Source organism: Salmo salar, chromosome 21 (genome assembly GCF_965601325.2).
Source record: "Salmo salar chromosome 21, fSalSal1, whole genome shotgun sequence".
NCBI classification, from domain to species: domain Eukaryota; kingdom Metazoa; phylum Chordata; class Actinopteri; order Salmoniformes; family Salmonidae; genus Salmo; species Salmo salar.
This window is the reverse complement of record NC_138311.1, coordinates 46,183,912-46,211,839: the sequence shown is the minus strand read 5'-3', so window position 1 is coordinate 46,211,839 and position 27,928 is coordinate 46,183,912. Positions and strand designations below refer to the sequence as shown.

Here is a 27,928-nt window from a genome sequence, read left to right as displayed (position 1 = left end):
CTTTGTCAGTGGGCAAACGTACAAAATCAGCAGGGTATCAAATACTTTTCCCCCTCACTGTATACCTAATGCACCAATGCTGTAACGTTACGAGGAGATACGCATTTTTCTAATTATCTAACACCGATATAAAGCACTCCGCACATCGTCATTAACAGTTCGAAAAATGAGTGAGAGCAGCAAAGTCCTGTATGACAATACTTTAATGAGTCAAATGAGACGGTGATTAAATTCTAACTTTGCGAGGTGGAATAAAGCTAGTGGCAACAGTGCAATAAGGGACAGAGTGAGAATCACAGCGCTGATTACAAAAATGATTGCAGTTGATATACTGCAATTGTCAATGGTAGAGGATGTCGGCGTCAATAGGATATCTAAAACCAGAAGACTACAAGATGCCATGTCCAAAAAAAACATGCCGGCCCTGATGAAGCAATTGTGGAATGATTGCTTGGCAAGTGCAAAGCCCGAGCTCTCAAACACCATACGTAGCTTGAACGTCTATGAACACGTTGTCACAAATCACCAATGATCCATCACATTGATGAGAAGTGGGACATGAAGTACGTACTGAGAACATGGAGGCACACAACAGAACATAAAACGGCACTGATACCATCGTTGCTGAGTGGGGGATAGCAGTAAGGTAAGCGCGGTTACCACAGTCAAAATTGGCTGTGTATTCATTAATTTAAGGTTAGGCATAAGGTTAGCATTGTGGTTAAGGTTAGGATTAAGGACAAGGTTTGGTTTAAATCACATAAGAGAAATTGTAGAAATAGGTAGGGTTTATGACCTAGTGACAACGGGTATGTAGGTAGCCAGGACTGCGGCAGATTGAACTGCATTGCCCCCTAGCGGTCATATGCTGAACAACATTGAACTCGTCTTTTTTTTTAAAGTTTAAACAATAAAAGGCTGTTTAAATGTTGACAAATGTAAATTTGTCACATCCCTAGGGCAAATGGAAAGTTTGGTAAAATAATTACGTTTTGTGCTTTTTCTGCTGTAATTCGGTTACCAAACTTTGCATCGGCACAGTTCAAGTGAATGTGTTTTTGTCATTCACTCTGTTACAGTGGAATTGCCCTTCAGCAGTTTGACAGTCTGTGTAGCTACCATGACAAACCCCACATGTAGCTATTATGAACCACTCAAAGGCAGACAGGTGTCTTAACATTGAGGTGCCGCTGGGCAACCCTAAAGAAAACTAGCCAATATTGTGGTTTTGAAATGTGCAGTAGTTGCAGGGCTGGGAGGAGAGGAAGATCTTCCCCCAGGTGATGAACTATTTATTGCTTTGGAGGATGTGCTGTTATCCATCTTGTGGGATATCAGTCAGTGAGGCACAATAGAGAAACCATTTTCTTCGCCATTACACCTCACCTCTTCCTTCACCATGTGAATTTCCACCACAATCTTTTAATAAAAGACAACTGTGTAGAAGGTAGACAACATACAATATTGTGTGTAGACCTGTGACACAGGAAATAACCTGTCTTGCTGTCAATCTATGAGCAACTTCTGTTCACGGTAGCCTTTTAAGGCATCCAAAATAAATTTAAAAAGACAAATACCATGGATTTGGCCTAAATATAGAACATGACCTGCAAACCATTGAGCAGATAGTCCAACTAATGTTCATGTGTGGACATAGGATACACTACATTTCCAGTTGCAAGAGGGGAAATCCAACAATTGCAAAAGTTCTTAAAGTACTCAGCGGCACATCATACATTTGGTAACCAATCCTATAAAATCACAAGTTTGCAGGCATATGTCCAGGCAAATATCATAAACTAGGAAGAGGTCAATGATTATCAATGCCTGTGACTATGAACTCTTCTCCTGCCAATGTATGATTAGGTCATATTTGTTTTCCCATTGTAGAATTACCAGGTACCCTACATTGGTCAATCACCTACAATGAAATATTGATACAAAAAAAATACTATGCTTGATTGTTTGGAAACGGGTGTTTAGTGCTAGGCTGGTACAAAATTCCGAATGACCGCCAGTAGCTATTTACGGGGTACGTTTCAGGATGCGAGTCAGCCAGAAGTAGGCCTAAATCTCTTCATTCTATTTCCAAAGTTGGAGGAACACCACAGAAGTTAAACGTCATTGTCACTTTACTGTAGTGACAAAGATGTAACTAACTACTGCACATGGATATTGTAGCCAGATAGGTTAACTAGTTAATGATAGTTCGGCTAGCACTGCAAGCTCTCCAAACATGAAAGTTGACATTCATCGCATTACAAAAATCGAACATCACCGGTAACTTACGTAGTTAAGGTTACTTTCAAACAGCAACAACTTGTTCCATATGAACTAATGTCAGTTACCGGTTAGCAACTGGACCAGGTCACATAACTACCTCGACTGTCTTAGTAATAGAGCGTAACGTTATATTATTACACGTAACTAGCTAGCTAACTTGTAGTTCGGACTTTGTGCATTGACACTAGCTACGAACGAAGCTAATTGGTGGCTAGCAAGTAATGGCAGGCCTCACATGGTACGTTAGCATATACTCCCTAACAAGACACTTCTGTAAAAAGACCTAACCAACCGACTCAGTTACAAATGTTAGTTACCAGTTTACGGTTGATTTAAAACAAAAATGACGAGCTAGTTCTGTCAGCACGACACGTGATTACAAAAAGATTGTCAGGAAGAATCCCTTGTTTTTATGCGACTGGTTAGCTAGGTAGCTACTTTCAGTTAGGCCAAAGCTTCGTCAACACATTGCCTTCCTCGCCATTGGACGCCGTTTAGTTAACTGCTAGCAAGCTAAACTTAGCTGCGCAAATTATGTTCATAACAAAATAACATGTTACATTTATAAACCATTAAAATTGTCCTTACCGGCTGCGATAACTTTTGAGTTATTGTTCAGCGGTGTGTATATTTTTCTATTTCCAGTCAGAATCGGCAACATGAGAGCTTGGCGAGGGGGAGGCAGCGCGTCTGCAACTGTCTGACAGATAGGTGGAATGCAGAGTGGAGCCAATGAGTGACATCGACGGGTGCGTCCGTACATTCACTATGACTATCTACTTCTATTTCAGAGCACTCTCGTGTCTGCCAAAGCATAGAATAACTTATGAATTTACTACGCGCAACACCCGTTGAATATGATATGACCGGTGTCAGTAAACATTGGCAAAAAAGAAAAACGTAATTAAATTGCTACCAGTAGCTTAGTTAATCACTAACGCTCAAGAAAACAGTCTAACCAGCTTTGCTAGGGAGAGTAAAATGGTCAGAGTGAGGTGTTCTCTCAATGTCTGGAAGTAGCTAGTCAACTTTAACCAGTTATTTTGACTGCTGATTGTGAGGTCCGAACGCTCATATCAACCCAACTCATCGGCCAGAGCTTCCAGCGTGCGCTCGGAACGCTTTGATAGCAAAACTCTGTGAATTTAGGAACATCATCTGACAAAGCTTTGACTTTACTAACGACCGAGAACACACTCTGACATACTTGAGGTAATTCACAAACGCACCCGAGGCCTGTCCAATCACTTACCTACTAGCTGTGAGAAGTCAATTATTGTACACTTGTTGTTGTTGAAAAAGTTGCTCTCTGACTGAGACCGGGGCATTCATGCATGTGCAGGCTCTTTAAACTTCTACAGAGTACAACAATATGAGTCGTAATACCCATAAAACCGAGGGGTCAAACAGGGAAATGGTTCCTCTCTATCGTTTTTCCACCGTTCATTTTTCCCATAAGGAATTTTAGAAACAAGTAAAATACGGGCTGGGTTTCGTGTAGGCGTACCCTGGCGTGACGTTTTGATAACCGTGTAAATCGCGCTAGGACAAGGTGATCAATATCAATATATCCGCCTGTATTTACCCCCCAAAAATGAAATGCTAATGTAGCTATCATAAAGAACTACAAATGCCATGTTGATCTGGATGAGACTGCCGAATCGAGGCACAAGTAAGAATTTATTTTTATTTATTTAACCTTTATTTAACTAGGCAAGTCAGTTAAGAACAAATTCTTATTTACAATGACGGACTACCAAAAGTCAAAAGGCCTCCTGCGGGACGGGCCTGGGATAAAAACAAAACAAAAAAAACAATATAAATATAGACAAAATACACATCACAACAAGAGAGACAACGCAACACGATATAAAGAGAGACCTAAGACAACAACATAGCAAGGCAGCAACACATGACAACACAGCATAACAACAACATGGTAGCAACACAACATGGTAGCAGCACAAAACATGGTACAAACATTATTGGGCACAGACAACAGCCCATAGTGCAAGAAGGTAGAGACAACAATACATCACACAAAGCAGCCACAACTGTCAGTAAGAATGTCCATGATTGTGTCTTTGAATGAAGAGATTGAGATAAAACTGTCCAGTTTGAGTGTTTGTTGCAGCTTGTTCCAGTCGCTAGCTGCAGCGAACTGAATAGAGGAGCGACCCAGGGATGTATGTGCTTTGGGGACCTTTAACAGAATATGACTGGCAGAATGGGTGTTGTACAGTGGGGCAAAAAAGTATTTAGTCAGCCACCAATTGTGCAAGTTCTCCCACTTAAAAAGATGAGAGAGGCCTGTAATTTTCATCATAGGTACACGTCAACTATGACAGACAAAATGAGGGGGAAAAAATCCAGAAAAATCACATTGTAGGATTTTTAATGAATTTATTTGCAAATTATGGTGGAAAATAAGTATTTGGTCACCTACAAACAAGCAAGATTTCTGGCTCTCACAGACCTGTAACTTCTTCTTTAAGAGGCTCCTCTGTCCTCCACTCGTTACCTGTATTAATGGCACCTGTTTGAACTTGTTATCAGTATAAAAGACATCTGTCCACAACCTCAAACAGTCACACTCCAAACTCCACTATGGCCAAGACCAAAGAGCTGTCAAAGGACACCAGAAACAAAATTGTAGACCTGCACCAGGCTGGGAAGACTGAATCTGCAATAGGTAAGCAGCTTGGTTTCAAGAAATCAACTGTGGGAGCAATTATTAGGAAATGGAAGACATACAAGACCACTGATAATCTCCCTCAATCTGGGGCTCCACGCAAGATCTCACCCCGTGGGGTCAAAATGATCATAAGGACGGTGAGCAAAAATCCCAGAACCACACGGGGGGACCTAGTGAATGACCTGCAGAGAGCTGGGACCAAAGTAACAAAGCCTACCATCAGTAACACACTACGCCGCCAGGGACTCAAATCCTGCAGTGCCAGACGTGTCCCCCTGCTTAAGCCAGTACATGTCCAGGCCCGTCTGAAGTTTGCTAGAGAGCATTTGGATGATCCAGAAGAGGATTGGGAGAATGTCATATGGTCAGATGAAACCAAAATATAACTTTTTGGCAAACTCAACTTGTCGTGTTTGGAGGACAAAGAATGCTGAGTTGCATCCAAAACATCACTGCTCTAGAGGAGATCTGCATGGAGGAATGGGCCAAAATACCAGCAACAGTGTGTGAAAACCTTGTGAAGACTTACAGAAAACATTTGACCTGTGTCATTGCCAACAAAGGGTATAATACAAAGTATTGAGATAAGTATTTGGTCAATAACAAAAGTTTATTTTCCACCATAATTTGCAAATAAATTCATTAAAAATCCTACAATGTGATTTTATGGATTTCTTCTCCTCATTTTGTCTGTCATAGTTGAAGTATACCTATGATGAAAATTACAGGCCTCATCTTTTTAAGTGGGAGAACTTGCACAATTGGTGGCTGACTAAATACTTTTTTGCCCCACTGTATGTGGAGGATGAGGGCTGCAGTAGATATCTCAGAGGGGAGTGAGGCCTAAGAGGGTTGTATAAATAAGCATCAACCAGTGGGTCTTTAGACGGGTATACTGAGATGACCAGTTTACAGAGGAGTATAGAGTGCAGTGTTGTGTCCTATAAGGAGCATTGGTGGCAAATCTGATGGCCGAATGGTAAAGAACCTCTAGCCGCTCGAAAGCAACCTTACCTGCCAATCTATAAATTATGTCTCCGTAATCTAGAATGGTCATCTGAATCAGGGTTAGTTTGGCAGCTGGGGTGAAAGAGGGGTGATTACGATAGAGGAAACCAAGTATAGATTTAACTTTAGCCTGCATCTTTAATATGTGCTGAGAGAAGGACAGTGCATCGTCTAGCCATACTTCCAAGTACTTGTATGAGGTGACTACCTCAAGCTCTAAACACTCAGAGGTAGTAATAACACCTGTGGGAGGAGGGGCATTCTTCTTTCCAAACCACATGACCTTTGTTTTGGAGGTGTTCAGAACAAAGTTAAGGATAGAGAAAGCTTGTTGGACACTAAGAAAGCTTTGTTGTAGAGCATTTAACACAAAATCCGGGGAGGGAACAGCTGAGTATAAGACTGTACCATCTGCATATAAATGGATGAAAGAGCTTCCCACTGCCTGAGCAGTGAGAAGAGCGTGGGGCCTAGGATCGAGCCTTGGGGTACTCCCTTGGTGACAGGCAGTGGCTGAGACAGCAGATTTTCAAACTTTATACACTACACTCTTTGGGAGAGGTAGTTAGCAAACCAGCCCAAAGACCCCTCAGAGACACCAATACTCCTTAGCTGGCCCACAAGAATGGAATAGTCTACCACATCAAAAGCTTTGGCCAAGTCAATAAAAGTAGCAGCACAATATTGCTTAGTATCAAGGGCAATGGTGACATCATTGAGGACCTTTAAGGTTGCAGTGACACATCGATAACCTGAGTGGAAACCAGATTGCATAACAGAGAGAATACTATAGACATCAAGAAAGCCAGTCAGTTGATTATTGACAAGTTTTTCCAACACTTTTGATAAACAGGGCAAAATAGAAATAGGCCTATAACAGTTAGGATCAGCTTGATCTCCCCTTTAAATAAAGGACGACCAGTGGTTGCCTTCCAAGCTAATGGAAACCTCCCCAGATAGGAGAGACAGGCTTGCGATGATAGGGGAAGCAACCTTAAAGAAGAAAGGGTCTAAACCATCTGACGCAGATGTTTTTTTGGGGTCAAGTTTAAGGAGCTCCTTTAGCACCTCTGACTCAGTGACTGCCTGCAGGGATAAACTTTGTAGCAGGGCAGGGGAAAAAGAGGGAGAAGGAAGCATCAGGGATAGTCACATTAGAAGGGGTAGGAGATGAGGAAATGTTGGACGGGCAAGGAGGCATGGCTGAGTCAAATAGGAATCCTAACTTAATGAAGTGGTGATTAAAGAGCTCAGCCATTTGCTTCTTGTTAGTAACAACCACATCAACATTAAGGGACATGGGCAGCTGTGAGGAGGAGGGTTTATTCTCCAGGTCTTTAACCGTTTTCCAGAACTTCTTGGGGTAAGACTGCTCCTTAACTGCTCCTTACAGAACTGCTCCTTAAAGTAACTAACTTTGGCCTTCCGTGTAGCCTGAGTGCACTTATTTCTCATTTGCCTGAATGATACCCAGTCAGCCTGAGTATGCGTGTGCCGAGCCTTTCGCCAAATGCAATTCTTGAGGTGGAGTAACTCTGTAAGATCACGGTGGAACCAGAGGCTGAACCTGTTTTTAATTCTCATTTTCTTTATGGGGGCGTGTTTGTTAACAATACCACTGAAAATATAAAAAAAGAAGGTCCAACCGTCTTCGACAGAGGGGATCAAGCTGATTCTATACCAATTTACAGAGGCAATGAAGGAAGGCTTGCTCATTAAAGTTTTTTAGCAAGCGTCTATGACAAATCAGGACAGGTCGTTTCACTGATCAGCCATTACGAACACAGGCTGTAAAACAGTGATCACAAAGGCCATTACAGAAAACACCAGACTTGGTGGAGACAACCGAGCACTGAAGGTGATCCTTGGTAAAGATTGCCACTCCCCCACCTTTGGAAGATCTGTCTTGCCCGAAATAGGTTATAACATGAAAGGTTAACATCGGTATTCGAAACACTCTACCTTAACCACGTCTCAGTAATGACCAACACATCTGGATTGGAGCTGTGAACCCACGCTTTCAATAGATCCATTTTAGGTAATAAGCTTCTTGTGTTAGAATGTGCAGAAAACCCAGGCTTTTACGAGAGCAGAAATCAGTGGGGCAGATATCAGAGCACAAGTCAGAATTAGGGCTAGCAACAGTAGATGGGCCAGGGTGTACATGCATATTTCCAGATATCATCAACAGTAATACAATCAAGGCATGGCATAGGACAGGGAGAGCTCTGCAATGCTGATTTATGACATCTGAATGTGCATCAGATGGGAACATGATCATATTGTACAGCAATTTCATCACGTAACATGAATACAAAGCGGGCCAGAGATGGTTAGAAAAGGATGGGAGGCCAAAAGTCTGTGTAACCAATAGAGAGTCAGAGTTCCAAGTGTGGGAACAAACATATTCTGTCCCACGGTTGGGTAAAGAAAGTTTGTAGTCAACAAAGTATGCAGGAGTCATGAGACAAAATAGCAAAATGCACAAGAAAATAAATATATATATATATAACGACTTGGGGCTAGCCATTGTAAGTTCAGAGACACTCGCCCCAACAGTGCATGAGTGCTGGAGGTGAATCGAAAACTCGGGAAAGGGGTGAGTATGTTTTGCTAGCTCTCAAACTCTAGGCGGCATTCTGCCTTCTCCCTACAGTTCTCAGCCATTAGCTTCGCCCACGACTGCCTCATGTGAACTACAATCCCTATGCTGTGTTTTAACATTTAGAAACATCAATAATCATCGCTTGTGATATGGCTTTTGAAACATGTGGCCCTTATCTTTCACCAGTGAGAAATAATCCTTCAACTAAAAAAGATACACTTACTGTAGCAGTTTTGTACTGATCCATACAGCTATGGTTGCCTCCATCCAGCAAAACTACATTTCCACTACACTTCCTGAGTTACACTTACACACTGGTGTTCGGAGCATGCTAGATAGGTAATTAGCACAGGTGGTCGCCTCTTACCTTCCTTCTGTTTTCAGTAAACAAGCGCTGTAACATTGAGATATGGCTGTGTGGGAACACTAACCCTAACCCTATCAAGGTGTGTATCAATTTAACCGTTTTGCTTTTTTTGAAAATTATTTCTCGCTAATATGAAAGATAAGGTCCTTATGTTTCCAAAAATGTAACGCAAGCGATGCATGTAATGTTCAGACCGAGCGTCGGGAATCTTAAAAACTCCCCCTTACAGAAGACACCTTTGTCAATTGACTGTTATGTGTACTGTAATGGAACTGATAGTCATGATCGAGGACTAATGTTTTGCATACAAATAATGAAAAGTAGAAAGCAGTATTTTGACAGGATAAATGGTTGGATGCATTTTTTGACAATTTCAGAGGAGTACTTTCTCCGTACTGTAATGTCACATTCTCATACATGTTAATCACCATCCTCATTTTCCTTCCTTTGCAAAAACCTCTGGATATGGTGCTATTTCAAATTTGACAACTTTTGAAAACATTTCTAAGATATTCTAGCCAGGGCTGTCTTCAGGGCTACAGAAAATTCAGATTTCCCTGGGGTTGAAGGTCGTGAGGGAAGTCTGCCCAGGGACACAGTATGCTATGGGGGGTTCTCGTTTGGGAAAAAGACTGTCCTCTCCACTGAGGTATAATAAGAATCCTAAGGATCCTCAAGAATCATAAGGTCCTCTCTCCTCCGTGACCCGGAAACCGATAAGTGGTTGAGTTGTCGAGGAGTGGGTCAATTCGTTAAGTGGGCAAAGGGAAGAGTGTCCTCCCTCCTCGATAGCCACCTTTCATCAAAGATACTCGTGTGTCCTACCGCGGAGGTGTTTTGAAATCTGCCACACCCCCATTGAATCAGCTTTTGTTTTGTCGGAGGAAAAAAACATGCACACGTTTAAAAACAATATGCTACTTATTGTTTTATCTAATTTAAAAAAAAATCTATCAAATAAAATTGTATTTGTCACTTGCTTCGTAAACAGGTGTAGGCTAACAGTGCTTACTTACAGGCCCTTCCAACAATGCAGAGAGAAATAAAATAGAAAACGAATAATAAATCTAATAATAAATACGATAACTTGGCTATATACATGGGGTACCAGTCCAGAGTTAATTTGCAGGGATATGAGGTAATTGAGCTAGATATGTACATATTACTAGGAAAAAAGTGACTAGGCAACAGGATAGCTAATAAACAGTAGCAGCAACGTATGTGATGAGTCAAAAAAAGTTTGTGCAAAAAGGGTCAATGCAGATAGTCCGGTTAACTATTTAACTGACTATTTAGCAGTCTTATGCCTTGGCGGTAAAATATGTTCATGGTCCTGTTGGTTCCAGAGTTGGTGCATCTGTACTGTTTGTTATGTGGTAGCAGAGAAAACAGTCTATGACTGGGGTGGCTGGAGTCTTTGACCATTTTTAGGGCCTTCCTCTGACACCGCCTGGTATAGAAGTCCTGGATGGCAGGGAGCTGGGCCCCATTGATATACTGAGACGTATGCACTACCCTCTGTAGTGCCTTGCGGTCGGACGCCAAGCAATTGCCATTCCAAGCGGTCATGCAGCCAGTCAAGATGCTCTCAAAGGGTGCAGGTGAAGAACTTATTGATGATCTGAGGGCCCATGCCAACTCTTTTCAGCCTCCTAAGGTGAAGAGGCATTGTCGTGGCCTCTTCACGACTGTGTTAGTGTGTATGTGGACCATGATAGATCCTTAGTGATGTGGACACCGACGAACTTGAAACTCTCGACCCACTCCACTGCGGCCAGTTGATGTGGATGGGGGCGTGCTCGGCCCTCCGTTTCCTGTAGTCCATGATCAGCTACTCTTCTTGCTCACGTTGAGGGAGAGGTTGTTATCCTGGCAACACTCTGCCAGGTCACTGACCTCCCTATAGGGTGTCTCATCGTCATCATCAGTGATCAGGCCTACCACCGTTGTGTTGCCAGGAACCTTGGACCCCAGGAAGAGTAGCTGCAGCTTTCACAACAGCTAATGGGGATCCTAATAAAATACCAACTTAATGATGGAGTTGTACATGGCCACGCAGTCATGAGTAAACAGGAGAAACAGGAGGGGAATAAGCGCACACCCTTGAGGGGCACCCGCTTGGCAGATGTTGTTGCCTACACTCACCACCTGGGGGCGGCCCGTCACTAAGTCCAGTATCCAGTTGCAGAGGGAGGGTTTCAGTTCCAGGGTCCTTAGCTTATTGATGAGCTTGGAGGGCACTTTGGTGTTGAAAAGCTGAAAAGCTGCAGCTCTAGCCTATAGTTCAGTGCAGATGTTGCCTGTAATCCATGGCTTCTGATTTGGGTATGTACATACGGTTGCTGTGGGGAAGACGTCGTCAATGCACTTATTAATGATGTATTTGTATGCGTTTGTGTGTGTAGGTGATCTAGATTATTTTTTTTTGCCTGTAGTTGCACAGGTGACATGCATGCAGAAGTAATACGGATTTCCGTTTCCCTGCAATAAAATCACCAGCCACTCGGAATGCTGTCTCTGGATGAGCATTTTCTTGTTTGCTTATGGGCCCATACAGCTCTTTGAGTGTGGTGTTAGTGCCGGCATCAGTTTGTGGTGGTAAATAGACAGCTATGAAAAATATAGGTAAATAGTATGGTCTACAGCTATTCCCACGTCGAATGTAGATGGTTCTGATTGGGGAATCGATGTTTGCGTTGTCGAACAGTGAACAAGAAACTATGAAAAACAGATTTTAAATGCTACCCCCCCCATCCACAAATCAAAATCGAATATGGATGCCAATGTTTTGTTCTGGCTTTGTGCGCACACGTTTGCACTACTTCCCGTCTGGGTAAGCACGGTTGCCTACTGCACGGCTGATTAGCTAGGACAAACAGGTGTGAAACAGTTCTGTACACATACAAAAAACACAACATGGAATCCATGTTGGGCTTTGATTTGGAGGGGGGGGGGGTAAGTGTTACACAGCTAGATGGAGAATACGATATCCGTCTAGAAGCTGGGCTAACTCAGACAGTGCCCTGTCTTACAGCCAATCTATCTGAGGGGGGGATAATATTATATTATTATTTTAGGTATTATATCAATACTTTGACTCCAAGTATCGATTTGTAACACTAGGTAGCGTTAACTTGCGCTAGTCGGCTGTACCTGTAACTTCATCCTATTGCTTGTTCTCTATGTTCTTTATAAAGAGTGAGACATCTTTTTCAACACTTCTATTTCCATGACTGATAAAAACACATTTTCTCATGCTCTCTCCTTTCTCTCTGCAGCAGACATATAGTGAGCAATATGTTTGGAACATCAAATTACAAAAAAATCGCAGTATAGAATCGTGAGCAACGCAATACATATCGTATCGGTACCTACATTTGGCAATAATAATTGTATCATGAGGTCCCTGGCAATTCCCAGCCCTACAATCTATTCTCTCTGACTTTACCTTCTGAGCCATTTAAATTGTCCACAGTTTCTTTGGATACAGTCTGGATACTAGTGATCTTCAAATGTACAGTATATTCATGATAAACAAGAGCAAATGCATAAATTACCCAGCTTTAGAGCACTACTCATTTCCCTTGGCCGTGACCATTTTCAACCTAAAATGTTCCTCTTCAGACAATGGCAAAAGCTCTTAAACCATATAAATAGAGGGAGAGGGTTTGCTTTACCAGAACCTTTATTTCTATGCTTCAAACCTCAACATCCCCCCACACAAAGCAATACAACTTTAAAACACCTTGTTATGTGCTGAGTATGCTATTATTCAATCTACCAGTTTTCCACCTTTCTCTCTCTTGCTCTCATTCTCTCTCCACATGTCTTTCTCTGCCTGCATAATATCTCTCTTTCTGTCGCTTTCTGATTCATTTATGTGGGGAATTGCTTGTAAACCTCAATGGCGTCAATGCATCAGAGAGAATAGCCAGGTTCAGGTAAAGACAACTGTCTCCCCATGGCCCCAGACTGATTGATACTTTAGAGAAGCGAGTTACTGACGAGCATGGTGCATACTCCTGTGAAGAGACGGGTGATCTGATGCCCTGTTATCTTTACATAACATCTGAGTGGGAGGACAGGCAGCGTCATTCAAGACGAGGGCCAGTGCCACAGCCCTGCATAAGAAGCTGAGAGAGGAAAGCTCTGTTTGGAGCTGTCCATGTGTAGACAGGCGCCCTCAAACTGGAATCTGGTTGACTGCGGGGAGAACTAACAAATGAAATTATGCAAAACACTCCAATAAATTCATAAGGCAAACCGGAAATGGAAATGGACTCTACGGCTTTGAATAAACAAAGTGGGTTTTGATTTGCAGTCAAAGAGGATATTAAAGAGTAGTTATGCATTTTGAATCACTGCTGTATGGTTCTTGAAGAGCTTTCCTGTCTGTAATATAGCCTGAGCAAACAATCCTATATTTAGGAAATTGATTTAGACTGAGAAAATGTATGAATTAAGATAATGAATGAAATAAACAGTGAGACATAGCCTAGACCTATAAAGATAAAACTGTTTACATTAATATCAGTGAATGACAATTCATATTTTCCCTTTGAAATGGAAGGACAGGATCAGAATTACAATTAAGGTATTGTTGCCTCAATTCAAGATAGCTGAAGATTGTATTCTACATCAGCCATTCAGTGAGAAATCCCTTTTGTGGCCAGAACAAAACAGTCATCAACAGAACATTACATATTTGGTCTTATCTCCCTGGCCCATGTTGATGGCTTGACAGCTGCAGACCAATAGACTGACACCCCGGGTGCATGCGGTGGTTATTTCCTCCTGACAGCGCAAATCCACATATCTGTCCCAAATGCGACCCTATTCCCTATATAGTGCACTACTTTGACTAGATGCCTATGGGCCCTGGTGAAAAGTAGAGCACTTCATAGGGAATTGGGTGCCATTTGGAACGCATTCCACATAGAGGCAGCAAGCAGTGTCCCTCAGATCCCACAACAAAACCAGACAGAGCGGATTTCAGATGCTGCATCTCCTTCTAATATGGCTTCTCCCTGGGGGGGGGGGGGGGGGTCGCTAGCCCCCATTCCCTGGGAGGTGTCTGACGCTGACTCCCTGGTTGAAATTGGTAGTATAGGCAATCTGCTCCCCTCTGTATATCCACCACCAACCCCCAGATGGGCTCTTGCCGTAGTATTTATTGATGTGTTTACCTATAGCGTATCAGCTCCCTGAGACTACACTTTACTGGCCAGTTGACCCGCCTCATTGATATACATCCTGTATTGTATGAGGGGTTTCCATTTTATTTTTCTGCAGGGCAGATAGAGCTCAACGTAAATATTTATTTTTCCAAATTCAGGAAAATAAGGTGTTTCATTGAAGTCTTGAGATTGCATTTATGCTGCGGTTGATGATCCATTTAGTCTGAATGATGCCTGTACGAGGTTTTGTTGCTCACGCTAATCGGCATCACTCCCGCACATTTTAATCATCATCATTGGAACTAGTTTTATGACTGGTTGTATCTTAGAACACACAGTGGCATTGATGGTAAACCGTGTTAAAAGGATTTGCTAGAAAATACATCAGATGACGACGCCAAGCTGTGTCGGTCCTTGGGCAAAGTCAAATCTGAACAATGCGTTAAGAGAAAAATAAATAATTTGAATAATATTTTTTTCAAGACCCCCTTGGGCCTTTGCATCAGGGCTAAGAAGAGTTTGAGGAAGAAGAGTGAGGTGGCTTGTTTTGGGGTGAGTGAGTGGGAGTGAGGAAGTCGAGCAGTGGTGTGCGTAAACAGTATACGCTTTAAGTCTTCAAGCCCCACTCTGACTCACCCCAGTGGGCGAGGGCCAGGAGAACATCAGGACACCCACGCCCTCAGCCCACACTCCCCACAGCTCAGCTCTACAGCTACTGCCCTGGAGGCTGAACAACACAGAGGGACAGGGAGGACAGGAAATAAGAAATACATCTATTTTTTTAAACTATTAATAGTCCACAGTCATCAACGTTATGTTTTCCTCCGGATGCTGTAGGGAACATAAGTGTGTGGGTACAGTACCGGACCTAAACTACAGATATTTATTATTAGACACAGAGTGAAAGGATCAGTCTTTGAAATAGACATCAATGTCTGAAATAGACAAGGGTGTCCTGGCCATGAAAGAGCTTCAGCTGATAATGGAGGTTTTTCTTCCTGTTGTATCATCAGACACCTGAAGACAAAAGACAAGCCATAGGCCAAAAGACAAAGACAAGTACATCATGGCTTTACGAGTGACCCCCTCCTACTCCAATCGCTTGCCAGTGCTTGCGCAAATAGTCTAAGGCACAACAGTCACACAGATGAGATCCACCTTTGGTGATTTGCAATCTGTGTTTTAAAACTTGCTGGCTATCACCAGACTAACCACCCTATTCTTCCATTCTCCAGTCACAGACGGATTACAATCTCAGCCCCAACTGGATGCGATTCAGCTGTGCTGGAGAAGCTGTGCCAGGGAATTGGATATGACATTTTCAGCAATACTGCCTTAGTGCCTTTCTTCAGCTCCCCTTTCAACCTACCAACACACCAGGAACACAAGTGGACGGCTTTCTTGTGGTATTGATTTTTCTTTTCCAGAGATGAAGCAACCAGCTTCCCAGGAGGTCTGTATTGGATTGCTATTACAGTCCCCAATACTGTGTTATTTGGCCTTTTAGCCTTCTGTGGGCTACCTGAATGAGACTATAGCTTGTCCAAGGCACAGATGTACAGAGGTGTTGGTGCTTGTTTCTGTGTATACAACTCCCATAAAAACAGTACAGAAGCTACACATTTCTGACCTTTTGGCATTTAACCCTACCTGTATAAGGCTACCTTATTGTCCAAGGAACAATGGCAAAGAGGCACACTTGTTTCTACCACCTCCAACAACCTCTTCAGTAGCTACGGAGTAGTCTCCGACATCTTGCTCGACTCCCGACAAAGACTAACCAGCACAAAGAAAGTTGGTGATAAGACCTCTGTAATAAGCGTGATATGAGGCGTCAGTGAACCTGAAAGGCACAGGGAAGGGGAGGTAAAGCACAGCTGTGTTCACAGTAAAGATACAATTACATTTGTGGAGACTAAGCCAAGTGGAAACGGAGCCGCAGCAGCACCGCAATTATGGAGGAGCAGTCTAGCTGCTGCTCATCACGCCACAAGGTGATGAAATACACAGTGAATGCAAATTGGCGTGGTTAGTATGGTAATGCACGTGGATCACGTACCCGGTAGAGGGGTGCAAAGGGAGGGAGGGTCAGTGACAATTAAGGCAGATAATTAGCCCAAGTCGTGAGCTGGAGTTACCATGGCATTGATGGCTATCTTTGTTATGAGAGCTAACGCAATGTAACTTTTTGCGTTAAGACATCACGACGGCGCCTCATCATACATCAGACAGGAAAATGTGTGCGTGTTGAAATGTGTGTTTGTCTTATTTCCACTGTCCTCGTTCCCTGTCAGGCCTGTCACCGTGGTGCACCTGATCCTGTGTAAAAGGCTAGTAAAGAAGCCCAGACTGGCAACAGGGGCGGACCACAGTTGAGGCTAATGCCACTTTTCATTTAGCATCATTACTCGGCTGCCAACTACTAAAGCAATCTGTCTCTTACTGAGCTTCGTCTTAGAATGAATGAGAGATACAGTTTAACACCATTAATACTCCACTGGAATTCATCATCTTCTCTTCTTGAAGAAGGCATGAATCATGACCAACAGAACCAAGAGCCTATACAGCAACTGATGTGTAACGTCTGACACAAAGAATACTACTGAAGAAAATCAAAAAATAAAATATATAATATGACATTTTGGACCTGAAAAGAAGCTGGCAAATGAATTATTATACCCCTTTTAATAAATTCTCTATTCATAGGAGGCGCGATTATCTTTTATAGTTCAATTATGTTGTTATCACCAGATGGGACCCTCTGTGGTCCTTTCAGGGCTGCTTCTGCTCTGGCGTCTTCAGGCCCTCGTGGGTTTGGAAGATAACATTTAGGAGTTCTGCATGTTATTGTCAGGCAACCATGACCCAGGATGCCATGTTGTTTGGAGCTTGAGCCACCGTGCGCCCCTCAGTAGACAGGGATGATGAATGCTTGGCGAGGCACCGGGTCCTGACTGAGCCTCGTCCATTGTGTATGGAGGCAGGCCAACAGGGAGAATGGAGCCCCATCAATTAAAAAGAGACACCACTGGCTACAATGACATTACTCAAATGGATTCAACTAGGGACCAGCAGGAAAATAAACCTCAGCGTCCTAGATAGATAGATATTTCTTATTCACCAAATCAAATTCAAATCAAATTTATTTTTATATAGCCCTTCGTACATCAGCTGATATTCTCAAAGTGCTGTACAGAAACCCAGCCTAAAACCCCAAACAGCAAGCAAAGCATGTGAAAGAAGCACGGTGGCTAGGAAAAACTCCCTAGGAAAAACTCCCTAGAAAGGCCAAAAACCTAGGAAGAAACCTAGAGAGGAACCAGGCTATGAGGGGTGGCCAGTCCTCTTCTGGCTGTGCAGGGTGGATATTATAACAGAACATGGTCAAAATGTTAAAATGTTAAAATGTTCATAAATGACCAGCATGGTCAAATAATAATAATCATAGTAGTTGTCGAGGGTGCAACAAGCACGTCCGGTGAACAGGTCAGGGTTCCATAGCCGCAGGCAGAACAGTTGAAACTGGAGCAGCAGCACGGCCAGGTGGACTGGGGACAGCAAGGAGGAGTCATACCAGGTAGTCCTGAGGCATGGTCCTAGGGCTCAGGTCCTCCGAGAGAAAGACAGAAAGAGAGAAAGAGAGAATTAGAGAGAGCATATTTAAATACACACAGGACACCGGATAAGACAAGAGAAATACTCCAGATGTAACAGACTGACCCTAGCCCCCCGACACATAAACTACTGCAGCATAAATACTGGAGGCTGAGACAGGAGGGATCAGAAGACACTGTGGCCCCATCCGATGATACCCCCGGACAGGGCCAAACAGGCAGGATATAACCCCACCCACTTTGCCAAAGCACAGCCCCCACACCACTAGAGGGATGTCTCCAACCACCAACTTACCGTCCTAAGACAAGGCCGAGTATAGCCCACAACGATCTCCGCCATGGCACAACCCAAGGGGGGGGGGGGGGCACCAACCCAGACAGGAAGACCACGTCAGTGACTCAACCCACTCAAGTGACGCACCCCTCCCATGGACGGCATGGAAGAACACCAGTAGGCCAGTGACTCAGCCTCTGTAAAAGGGTTAGAGGCAGAGAATCCCAGTGGAAAGAGGGGAACCGGCAAGGCAGAGACAGCAAGGGCGGTTCGTTGCTCCAGCCTTTCCGTTCACCTTCACACTCCTGGGCCAGACTATACTTAATCATAGGACCTACTGAAGAGATAAGTCTTCAGTAAAGACTTAAAGGTTGAGACTGAGTCTGCGTCTCTCACATTGGTAGGCAGACCATTCCATAAAAATGGAGCTCTATAGGAGAAAGCCCTACCTCCAGCCGTTTGCTTAGAAATTCTAGGGACAATTAGGAGGCCTGCGTCTTGTGACCGTAGCGTACGTGTAGGTATGTACGGCAGGACCAAATCGGAAAGATAGGTAGGAGCAAGCCCATGTAATGCTTTGTAGGTTAGCAGTAAAACCTTGAAATCAGCCCTTGCCTTAACAGGAAGCCAGTGTAGGGAGGCTAACACTGGAGTAATATGATCAAATTTTTTGGTTCTAGTCAGGATTCTAGCAGCCGTATTTAGCACTAACTGAAGTTTATTTAGTGCTTTATCCGGGTAGCCGGAAAGTAGAGCATTGCAGTAGTCCAGCCTAGAAGTAACAAAAGCATGGATTAATTTTTCTGCGTCATTTTTGGACAGAAAATTTCTGATTTTTGCAATGTTACGTAGATGGAAAAAAGCTGTCCTTGAAACAGTCTTGATATGTTCTTCAAAAGAGAGATCAGGGTCCAGAGTAACGCCGAGGTCCTTCACAGTTTTATTTGAGACGACTGTACAACCATCCAGATTAATTGTCAGATTCAACAGAAGATCTCTTTGTTTCTTGGGACCTAGAACAAGCATCTCTGTTTTGTCCGAGTTTAAAAGTAGAAAGTTTGCAGCCATCCACTTCTTTATGTCTGAAACACAGGCTTCTAGCGAGGGCAATTTTGGGGCTTCACCATGTTTCATTGAAATGTACAGCTGTGTGTCGTCTGCATAGCAGTGAAATTTAACATTATGTTTTCGAATGACATCCCCAAGAGGTAAAATATATAGTGAAAACAATAGTGGTCCTAAAACGGAACCTTGAGGAACACCGAAATTTACAATTGATTTGTCAGAGGACAAACCATTCACAGAGACAAACTGATATCTTTCCGACAGATAAGATCTAAACCAGGCCAGAACTTGTCCATGTAGACCAATTTGGGTTTCCAATCTCTCCAAAAGAATGTGGTGATCGATGGTATCAAAAGCGGCACTAAGATCTAGGAGCACGAGGACAGATGCAGAGCCTCGGTCTGACGTCATTAAAAGGTCATTTACCACCTTCACAAGTGCAGTCTCAGTGCTATGATGGGGTCTAAAACCAGACTGAAGCGTTTCGTATACATTGTTTGTCTTCAGGAAGGCAGTCAGTTGCTGTGCAACAGCTTTTTCTAAAATTTTGGAGAGGAATGGAAGATTCGATATAGGCCGATAGTTTTTTATAATTTCTGGATCAAGATTCGGCTTTTTCAAGAGAGGCTTTATTACTGCCACTTTTAGTGAGCTTGGTACACATCCGGTGGATAGAGAGCCGTTTATTATGTTCAACATAGGAGGGCCAAGCACAGGAAGCAGCTCTTTCAGTAGTTTAGTTGGAATAGGGTCCAGTATGCAGCTTGAGGGTTTGGAGGCCATGATTATTTTCATCATTGCGTCAAGAGATATAGTACTAAAACACTTTAGTATCTCCCTTGATCCTAGGTCCTGGCAGAGTTGTGCAGACTCAGGACAATGGAGCTTTGGAGGAATACCCAGATTTAAAGAGGAGTCTGTAATTTGCTTTCTAATGATCATGATCTTTTCCTCAAAGAAGTTCATAAATTTATTACTGCTGAAGTGAAAGCCATCCTCCATTTGCGAAGGCTGCTTTTTAGTTAGCTTTGCGACAGTATCAAAAAGAAATTTCGGATTGTTCTTATTTTCCTCAATTAAGTTGGAAAAATAGGATGATCGAGCAGCAGTAAGGGCTCTTCGATACTGCACGGTACTGTCTTTCCAAGCTAGTCGGAAGACTTCCAGTTTGGTGTGGCGCCATTTCCGTTCCAATTTTCTGGAAGCTTGCTTCAGAGCTCGTGTATTTTCTGTATACCAGGGAGCTAGTTTCTTATGACAGATGTTTTTAGTTTTTAGGGGTGCAACTGCATCTAGGGTATTGCGCAAGGTTAAATTGAGTTCCTCGGTTAGGTGGTTAACTGATTTTTGTCCTCTGACGTCCTTGGGTAGGCAGAGGCAGTCTGGAAGGGCATCAAGGAATCTTTGGGTTGTCTGAGAATTTATAGCACGACTTTTAATGCTCCTTGGTTGGGGTCTGAGCAGATTATTTGTTGCAATTGCAAACGTAATAAAATGGTGGTCCGATAGTCCAGGATTATGAGGAAAAACATTTAGATCCACAACATTTATTCCATGGGACAAAACTAGGTCCAGAGTATGACTGTGGCAGTGAGTCGGTCCAGAGACATGTTGGACAAAACCCACTGAGTCGATGATGGCTCCGAAAGCCTTTTGGAGTGGGTCTGTGGACTTTTCCATGTGAATGTTAAAGTCACCAAAAATTAGAATATTATCTGCTATGACTACAAGATCCGATAGGAATTCAGGGAACTCAGTGAGGAACACTGCATATGGCCCAGGAGGCCTATAAACAGTAGCTATAAAAAGTGAGTGAGTAGGCTGCATAGATTTCATGACTAGAAGCTCAAAAGACGAAAACGTCATTGTTGTTTTTTTTTTTGTAAATTGAAATTTGCTATCGTAAATGTTAGCAACACCTCCGCCTTTGCCGGATGCACGGGGGGTATGGTCACTAATGTAACCTGGGGGTGAGGCCTCATTTAACACAGTAAATTCATCAGGCTTAAGCCATGTTTCAGTCAGGCCAATCACATCAAGATTATTATCAGTGATTAGTTCATTGACTATAACTGCCTTGGAAGTGAGGGATCTAACATTAAGTAACCCAATTTTGAGATGTGAGGTATCACAATCTCTTTCAATAATGGCAGGAATGGAGGAGGTCTTTATACTAGTGAGATTGCTAAAGCGAACACCGCCATTTTTAATTTTGCCCAACCTAGATCGAGGCACAGACACGGTCTCAATGGGGAAAGCTGAGCTGACTACACTGACTGTGCTAGTGGCAGACTCCACTAAGCTGGCAGGCTGGCTAACAGCCTGCTGCCTGGCCTGCACCCTATTTCATTGTGGAGCTAGAGGAGTTAGAGCCCTGTCTATGTTCGTAGATAAGATGAGAGCACCCCTCCAGCTAGGATGGAGTCCGTCACTCCTCAACAGGCCAGGCTTGGTCCTGTTTGTGGGTGAGTCCCAGAAAGAGGGCCAATTATCTACAAATTCTATCTTTTGGGAGGGGCAGAAAACAGTTTTCAACCAGCGATTGAGTTGTGAGACTCTGCTGTAGAGCTCATCACTCCCCCTAACTGGGAGGGGGCCAGAGACAATTAATCGATGCCGACACATCTTTCTAGCTGATTTACACGCTGAAGCTATGTTGCGCTTGGTGACCTCTGACTGTTTCATCCTAACATCGTTGGTGCCGACGTGGATAACAATATCTCTATACTCTCTACACTCGCCAGTTTTAGCTTTAGCCAGCACCGTCAGCACTAATGTTGGTTGTTTCTGGGACTTTTAGAGGCACAACTGGTGGAAGAGGGGAAGCATAATATCTGTAAGAGGAGAATAAAACAGGCCGTGGTTATAACCTAGGCAACGGAAGCCAACAACACCATCAGGGTTGATTTGCACAGGTCTGCCAGACTCATAATTGCAGAGCTGTAAGGGGGGAAAAACTGAGTTAGAGGCAAATAATGATGAAAATTATAATAATTCACAGTTTGCATAGAGATTTTTCTGAATGGCAAAGGCTCCACCTGTTGATACCCCCCGGGCTCAACCTGTTGATACCCCCCGGCCTCAACCTGTTGATACCCCCCGGCCTCCACTTGTTGATACCCCCCGACCTCAACCTGTTGATACCCCCCGGCCTCAACCTGTTGATACCCCCCGGCCTCAACCTGTTGATACCCCCCGGCCTCCACCTGTTGATACCCCCCGGCCTCCACCTGTTGATACCCCCCGGCCTCCAGCTGTTGATACCCCCCGGCCTCCAGCTGTTGATACCCCCCGGCCTCCACTTGTTGATACCCCCCGCCTCAACCTGTTGATACCCCCCGGGCTCCACCTGTTGATACCCCCCGGCCTCAACCTGTTGATACCCCCCGGCCTCAACCTGTTGATACCCCACGGCCTCCACCTGTTGATACCCCCCGGCCTCCAGCTGTTGATACCCCCGGCCTCCACTTGTTGATACCCCCCGGCCTCAACCTGTTGATACCCCCCGGGCTCCACCTGTTGATACCCCCCGGCTCTCAACCTGTTGATACCCCCCGGCCTCAACCTGTTGATACCCCCCGGCCTCAACCTGTTGATACCCCCCGGCCTCAACCTGTTGATACCCCACGGCCTCAACCTGTTGATACCCCACGGCCTCCACCTGTTGATACCCCACGGCCTCCACCTGTTGATACCCCCCGGCCTCCACCTGTTGATACCCCCCGGCCTCCACCTGTTGATACACCCCGGCCTCCACCTGTTGATACCCCACGGCCTCCACCTGTTGATACCCCCCGGGCTCCACCTGTTGATACCCCCCGGCCAAGCATCACATTTATTCACCCATCTGCACATCAGAGACGATTTTTTTGATAAGCAGTCAGGTCAAATATTTCAATTGACGCATGTATCTTGTGGTGTGTTCAAAGCAATGAAGAGGAGGTGATAATTAGGAGATCTGGCACTTTTTCTAAAAGGTGTTAGAATGCAATTGCGAGAGGAGGGAAAAGAGAATGCAGGTGTTTGAAAGAAAATTATATTTACAGGGCCTTCAGAAAGTATTCACATCCCTTTGACTTTTTCCACATTTTGTTGTGTTATAAAGTGGGATTAAAATGGATATAAGTGTCATTTTTGGGGGGTCAACGACCTACACAAAATACTCTGTCAAAGTGGAAGACAAATTCTAACATTTGTAAACAAAAAATATGAAAATTAACCGGTAATATACTGTATCTTGATTAGATAAGTATTCAATCACCATGAGACATTACATGTTAGAATCACCTTTGGCAGTGATCACAGCTGTGAGTCTTTCTGGGTAAGTCTCTAAGAGCTTTGCACACCTGGATTGTACAATATTTTCACATTCTTTTAAAAATTCTTCAAGCTCTATCAAGTTGGATGTTGATCATTTCTAGACAGCCATTTTCAAGTGTTGCAATATATTTTCAAGCTTATTTAAGTCAACACTGTAACTAGGTGACTCAGGAACATTCAATGTTGTCTTGGTAAGCAACTCCAGTGTATATTTGGCCTTAAGTTTTAGGTTATTGTCCTGCTGAAATGTTAATCTGTCTCACAGTGTCTGTTGGAAAGCAGACAACCAGGTTTTTCTCCAGGATGTTGCCTTTGCTTAGCTCTATTCCATTTATTTTTATCTTAAAAAAACCTCCCTACTCCTTGCAGATGACAAGCATACACATAACATGATGCAGCCACCACCATACTTGAAAATATGAAGAGTGGTACTCAGTGATGTGTTGTGTTGGATTTGCGACAAAACATAACACTTAGTATTCAGGACATAAAGTTTTTTTTTTTAAATGCCACATGTTTTGCAGTATTACTTTAGTGCCTTGTTGCAAACAGGATGCATGTTTTGGATGATTTGTATTCTGTACAGGCTTCCTTCTTTTCACTGTGTCATTTATGTTAGTATTGTGTTGTAAATACTATGTTATTGATGAAAATCCTCAGTTTTCTCAAATCACAGCCATTAAACTCCGTAATTGTTTTAAAGTCACCATTGACCTCATGGTGAAATGCCTGAGCGGTTTCCCTCCTTTCCGGCAACTGAGTTAGACAAGATGCCTGTATCTTTGTCGTGACTGGGTGTAGTGATACACCATCCAAAGTGTTATAACACGATGCTCAAAGAGATATTCAATGTCTGCTTTTTATTTTATTTTGACCCATCTACCAATAGGTTCCCTTTGCGAGGCATTATAATACCAATTTTTTTTACCTAATACCTATTCTTTACTTAAAAATTTCACTGTTGGTTAGGGCCTGTAAGTAAGCATTTCACTGTTAGTTTTACACTTGTTGTATTCGGTGCACGTGACAAATAACTCCACCCTCTCCGAGTTGGGCATCTCCAGCGCGGCTCACTCTTGGATTGCGTCTTACCTGACAGGTCGCTTCTACCAGGTGGCGTGGCGAGAATCCGTCTCCGCACCACGTGCTCTCACCACTGGTGTCCCCCAGGGCTCAGTTCTAGGCCCTCTCCTATTCTCGCTATACACCAAGTCACTTGGCTCTGTCATATCCTCACATGGTCTCTCCTATCATTGCTACGCAGATGACACACAATTAATCTTCTCCTTTCCCCCTTCTGATAACCAGGTGGCGAATCGAGTCTCTGCATGTCTGGCAGACATATCAGCGTGGATGACGGATCACCACCTCAAGCTGAACCTCGGCAAGACGGAGCTGCTCTTCCTCCCGGGGAAGGACTGCCCATTCCATGATCTCGCCATCACGGTTGACAACTCCATTGTGTCCTCCTCCCAGAGTGCTAAGAGCCTTGGCGTGACCCTGGACAACACCCTGTCGTTCTCCGCTAACATCAAGGCGGTGACCCGATCCTGTAGGTTCATGCTCTACAACATTCGCAGAGTACGACCCTGCCTTACACAGGAAGCGGCGCAGGTCCTAATCCAGGCACTTGTCATCTCCCGTCTGGATTACTGCAACTCGCTGTTGGCGGGGCTCCCTGCCTGTGCCATTAAACCCCTACAACTCATCCAGAACGCCGCAGCCCATCTGGTGTTCAACCTTCCCAAGTTCTCTCACGTCACCCCGCTCCTCCGTACACTCCACTGGCTTCCAGTTGAAGCTTACATCTGCTACAAGACCATGGTGCTTGCCTACGGAGCTGTGAGGGGAATGGCACCTCCGTACCTTCAGGCTCTGATCAGTCCCTACACCCAAACAAGGGCACTGCGTTCATCCACCTCTGGCCTGCTGGCCCCCCTACTTCTGCGGAAGCACAGTTCCCGCTCAGCCCAGTCAAAACTGTTCGCTGCTCTGGCACCCCAATGGTGGAACAAGCTCCCTCACGACGCCAGGACAGCGGAGTCAATCACCACCTTCCGGAGACACCTGAAACCTATACCTCTTTAAGGAATACCTGGGATAGGATTAAGTAATCCTTCTAACCCCCCCCCCCCACACACACACACACAAAAAAGATATAGATGTACTATTGTAAAGTGGTTGTTCCACTGGATATCATAAGGTGAATGCACCAATTTGTAAGTCGCTCTGGATAAGAACGTCTGCTAAATGACGTAAATGTAAATGTAATGTCTTTGTGGTTGAATCTGTGTTTGAAATTCCCTGCTCAACTGAGGGACCATACATATAATTGTATGTGTGGGGTACAGAGATGAGGTAGTCATTCAAAAATCATGTTAAACGCATTATTGTACACAGTCTATGCAACTTATTATGTGACTTGTTAAGCACATTTTTACTCCTGAATTTATTTAGGCTTGCCATAACAAATGGGTTGAATGCTAATTGACTCAAGACATTTCAGCTTTTCATTTTTAATGAATTTGTAAAACTTTCTAAAAGCCTAATTTCACTTTGTCATTACAAGGTATTGTGTGTAGGCCAGTGATACAAAGTCTCAATTTAAACCATTATAAATTCAGGCTGTAACACAACAATATGTGGAAAAAGTCAAGGGGTGTGAATACTTTCTGAAGGCACTGTATATCATCAATCATTTCTTTGGAGATGAGTTTAGAAGATTCTAGCAGTTCACTGTTGTCTGTCTCCAGTCTCCAGTCTCCGACTGCTGTTTTGGAGTTTGTGTTTGGTGTTGGGTAGAGATATTGATCCATCCTCTGCTGTGCAGTTCCAGACAGATTGCACCACCTAATCCCGTCTAATTGTTGAAATTCGGGGTTTGCCGGAATCCTGCTGGCATTTCACTTATGGCACCATGTTGCGGGACTATTGCCTTGGGAGCAAAGGTGGAAAAATACCTTGCATTCATTAGATACACAGTAGTTTATCATGCTGGAGTTGCTGATAAACTTGTCGTTCTGTCATTAGGTTAATCTGCAGGTAGATTTACTTTTCATTATCGTCAAATTTCATTATCGTCATACAGGCCTGTCTTTCTGCAGTTAATTTAGTTGTTACTTTCCACGCTGTTTCGCTGACCTAACACGTTTCTATTGTTGGAATGATCTGTTGAAAATAATGCAATAAATAATTCCCAAATTAGACTTGGTGAAGACACCTACTCAGCAGTCAACTTTATTAGGCGGTCAATTTATATTCATTTTTTCATTCTTTAATGACGTGGCAGTGGAGTTAGCTGTCATATGTTAATAATCCTTCTTTCACAGGACAGATTCATTGTGGAGGCATCGCTGGCCTCTGAGGGAAAACACAGAAGCAACGCTTACAATAATACTGTTTGTCAACACAATTTAGGCCTAATCTGTTCTCAATCCAAACGGATTAATCCTTGTTTTACAGGTTGCCGTATTCTCTGTAATAAAGTATACATCATTAATTCATATTCTCTCACTGTCACAGAGTGAGTGTCGTGAACGCGTTCAGCTGTCAGCGCTGTCATCTTTCATTAGCTCAAAAAGATCACTGTACAGCGCCACGGACGTTTATCAACAATGAAGCGCCGTGGAAATATTGTGTGGACAGTATAGCTCCAGAGGCTAGCTGCTGCTCCTGCTAACTTTCCCTTTCTTCTTCTTGCAATTTATTGCTTTAATTTGTACCTCAAAACGTGTAATAATTTGTTCTGACATTTGGCTCAAAGCACGGTGTTCTCTTTCTTGCCTCTTCATCGTGTACCGTGTCAATTTTGAAATCCCACCACATTGTAGAGGACAAACCATTTGAGATTACATTTGACTTTGTTCTCATACACTGACTGTATCAATATTGATCAATATACATCTGAACGTTGGTGGTGGGAGGACCCAGCTCTTGGAGAATTGTCCTGGGGTTTCTGTGAGGAACGGGAAACCCAACATGCTTGAACTTCTCCTTTGCCGAAAGAACGATCTTTACAGAAAAGAAAGAGTACTGTATCGAGTTCTGCAGCAGCCGGAAAGCATAAAGAATCAGAAAGCACCAGCTTCCAAAGGGACAGAATGAAACTTTTGATGTTTGTTTTAAATGAAGATCAAGAACAATTGATTCTCATTAATGAGTATTTGAAATGTCTGGGAATAGGCAGAGGGTACGCGTGCAAGGTGACATTTATTCTCTCCGGTTTAAGAGCTCTAGTAACAGAACCATCCTTGACTCCCGTCTCCTTCCCTATATAATTTAATTAACCTTTTGCGCAGATTAAAATGTTATCCGGTGTTATCTGAAAGCAGAGGGTGCAAAGAACGGCTTCTCGCTGCGTTTTAAGATTGTATGAAGTGAGACGTTCTGTTCTCCTCTATCTATTCCCTGCACATTAGGGATACCGGTATATGGTGTGCTTTGATATTTGGAGGAATTATCATTGACTATGAAAGAGAAAGAGAACAGGTTGGCTGGTCTGTCTTTCCAGAAGCCTGCAT

The 27,928-nt window shown here is 43.6% G+C and overlaps 2 protein-coding genes across 11 annotated transcripts in view; one reads left to right on the top strand and one right to left on the bottom strand.

Annotated features, from left to right (window-relative positions):
- LOC106582400 (R3H domain-containing protein 1) overlaps positions 1–3,676 on the bottom strand; it is a 68,830-nt gene extending 65,154 nt beyond the window's left edge. For 9 of the 10 annotated variants that reach the window (XM_014165487.3, XM_014165488.3, XM_014165476.3 and 6 more), the window contains exon 1: positions 2,872–3,121. The gene's annotated coding sequence lies outside the window, so the exon portion shown is untranslated. Of the gene's footprint in view, positions 1–2,871; positions 3,122–3,535 lie in introns of those variants that run through there. The other variant, XM_014165478.3, reaches the window with a different exon arrangement.
- A 109-nt stretch (positions 3,677–3,785) lies between these two features.
- Positions 3,786–26,598, top strand: LOC145862582 (uncharacterized). The gene is made up of 2 exons (XM_082967211.1): positions 3,786–3,955; positions 24,717–26,598. Exon 2 carries the CDS (start codon positions 24,762–24,764, stop codon positions 25,494–25,496), a length of 735 nt encoding a protein of 244 aa, XP_082823337.1. The 5' UTR covers positions 3,786–3,955; positions 24,717–24,761; the 3' UTR covers positions 25,497–26,598.
- The last annotated feature ends 1,330 nt before the right edge of the window (positions 26,599–27,928 follow it).

Coding starts and splice junctions, on each gene's coding strand:
- LOC145862582 (XM_082967211.1), top strand. CDS start 24,762: ATGACGGATCACCACCTCAAGCTGAACCTCGGCAAGACGGAGCTGCTC.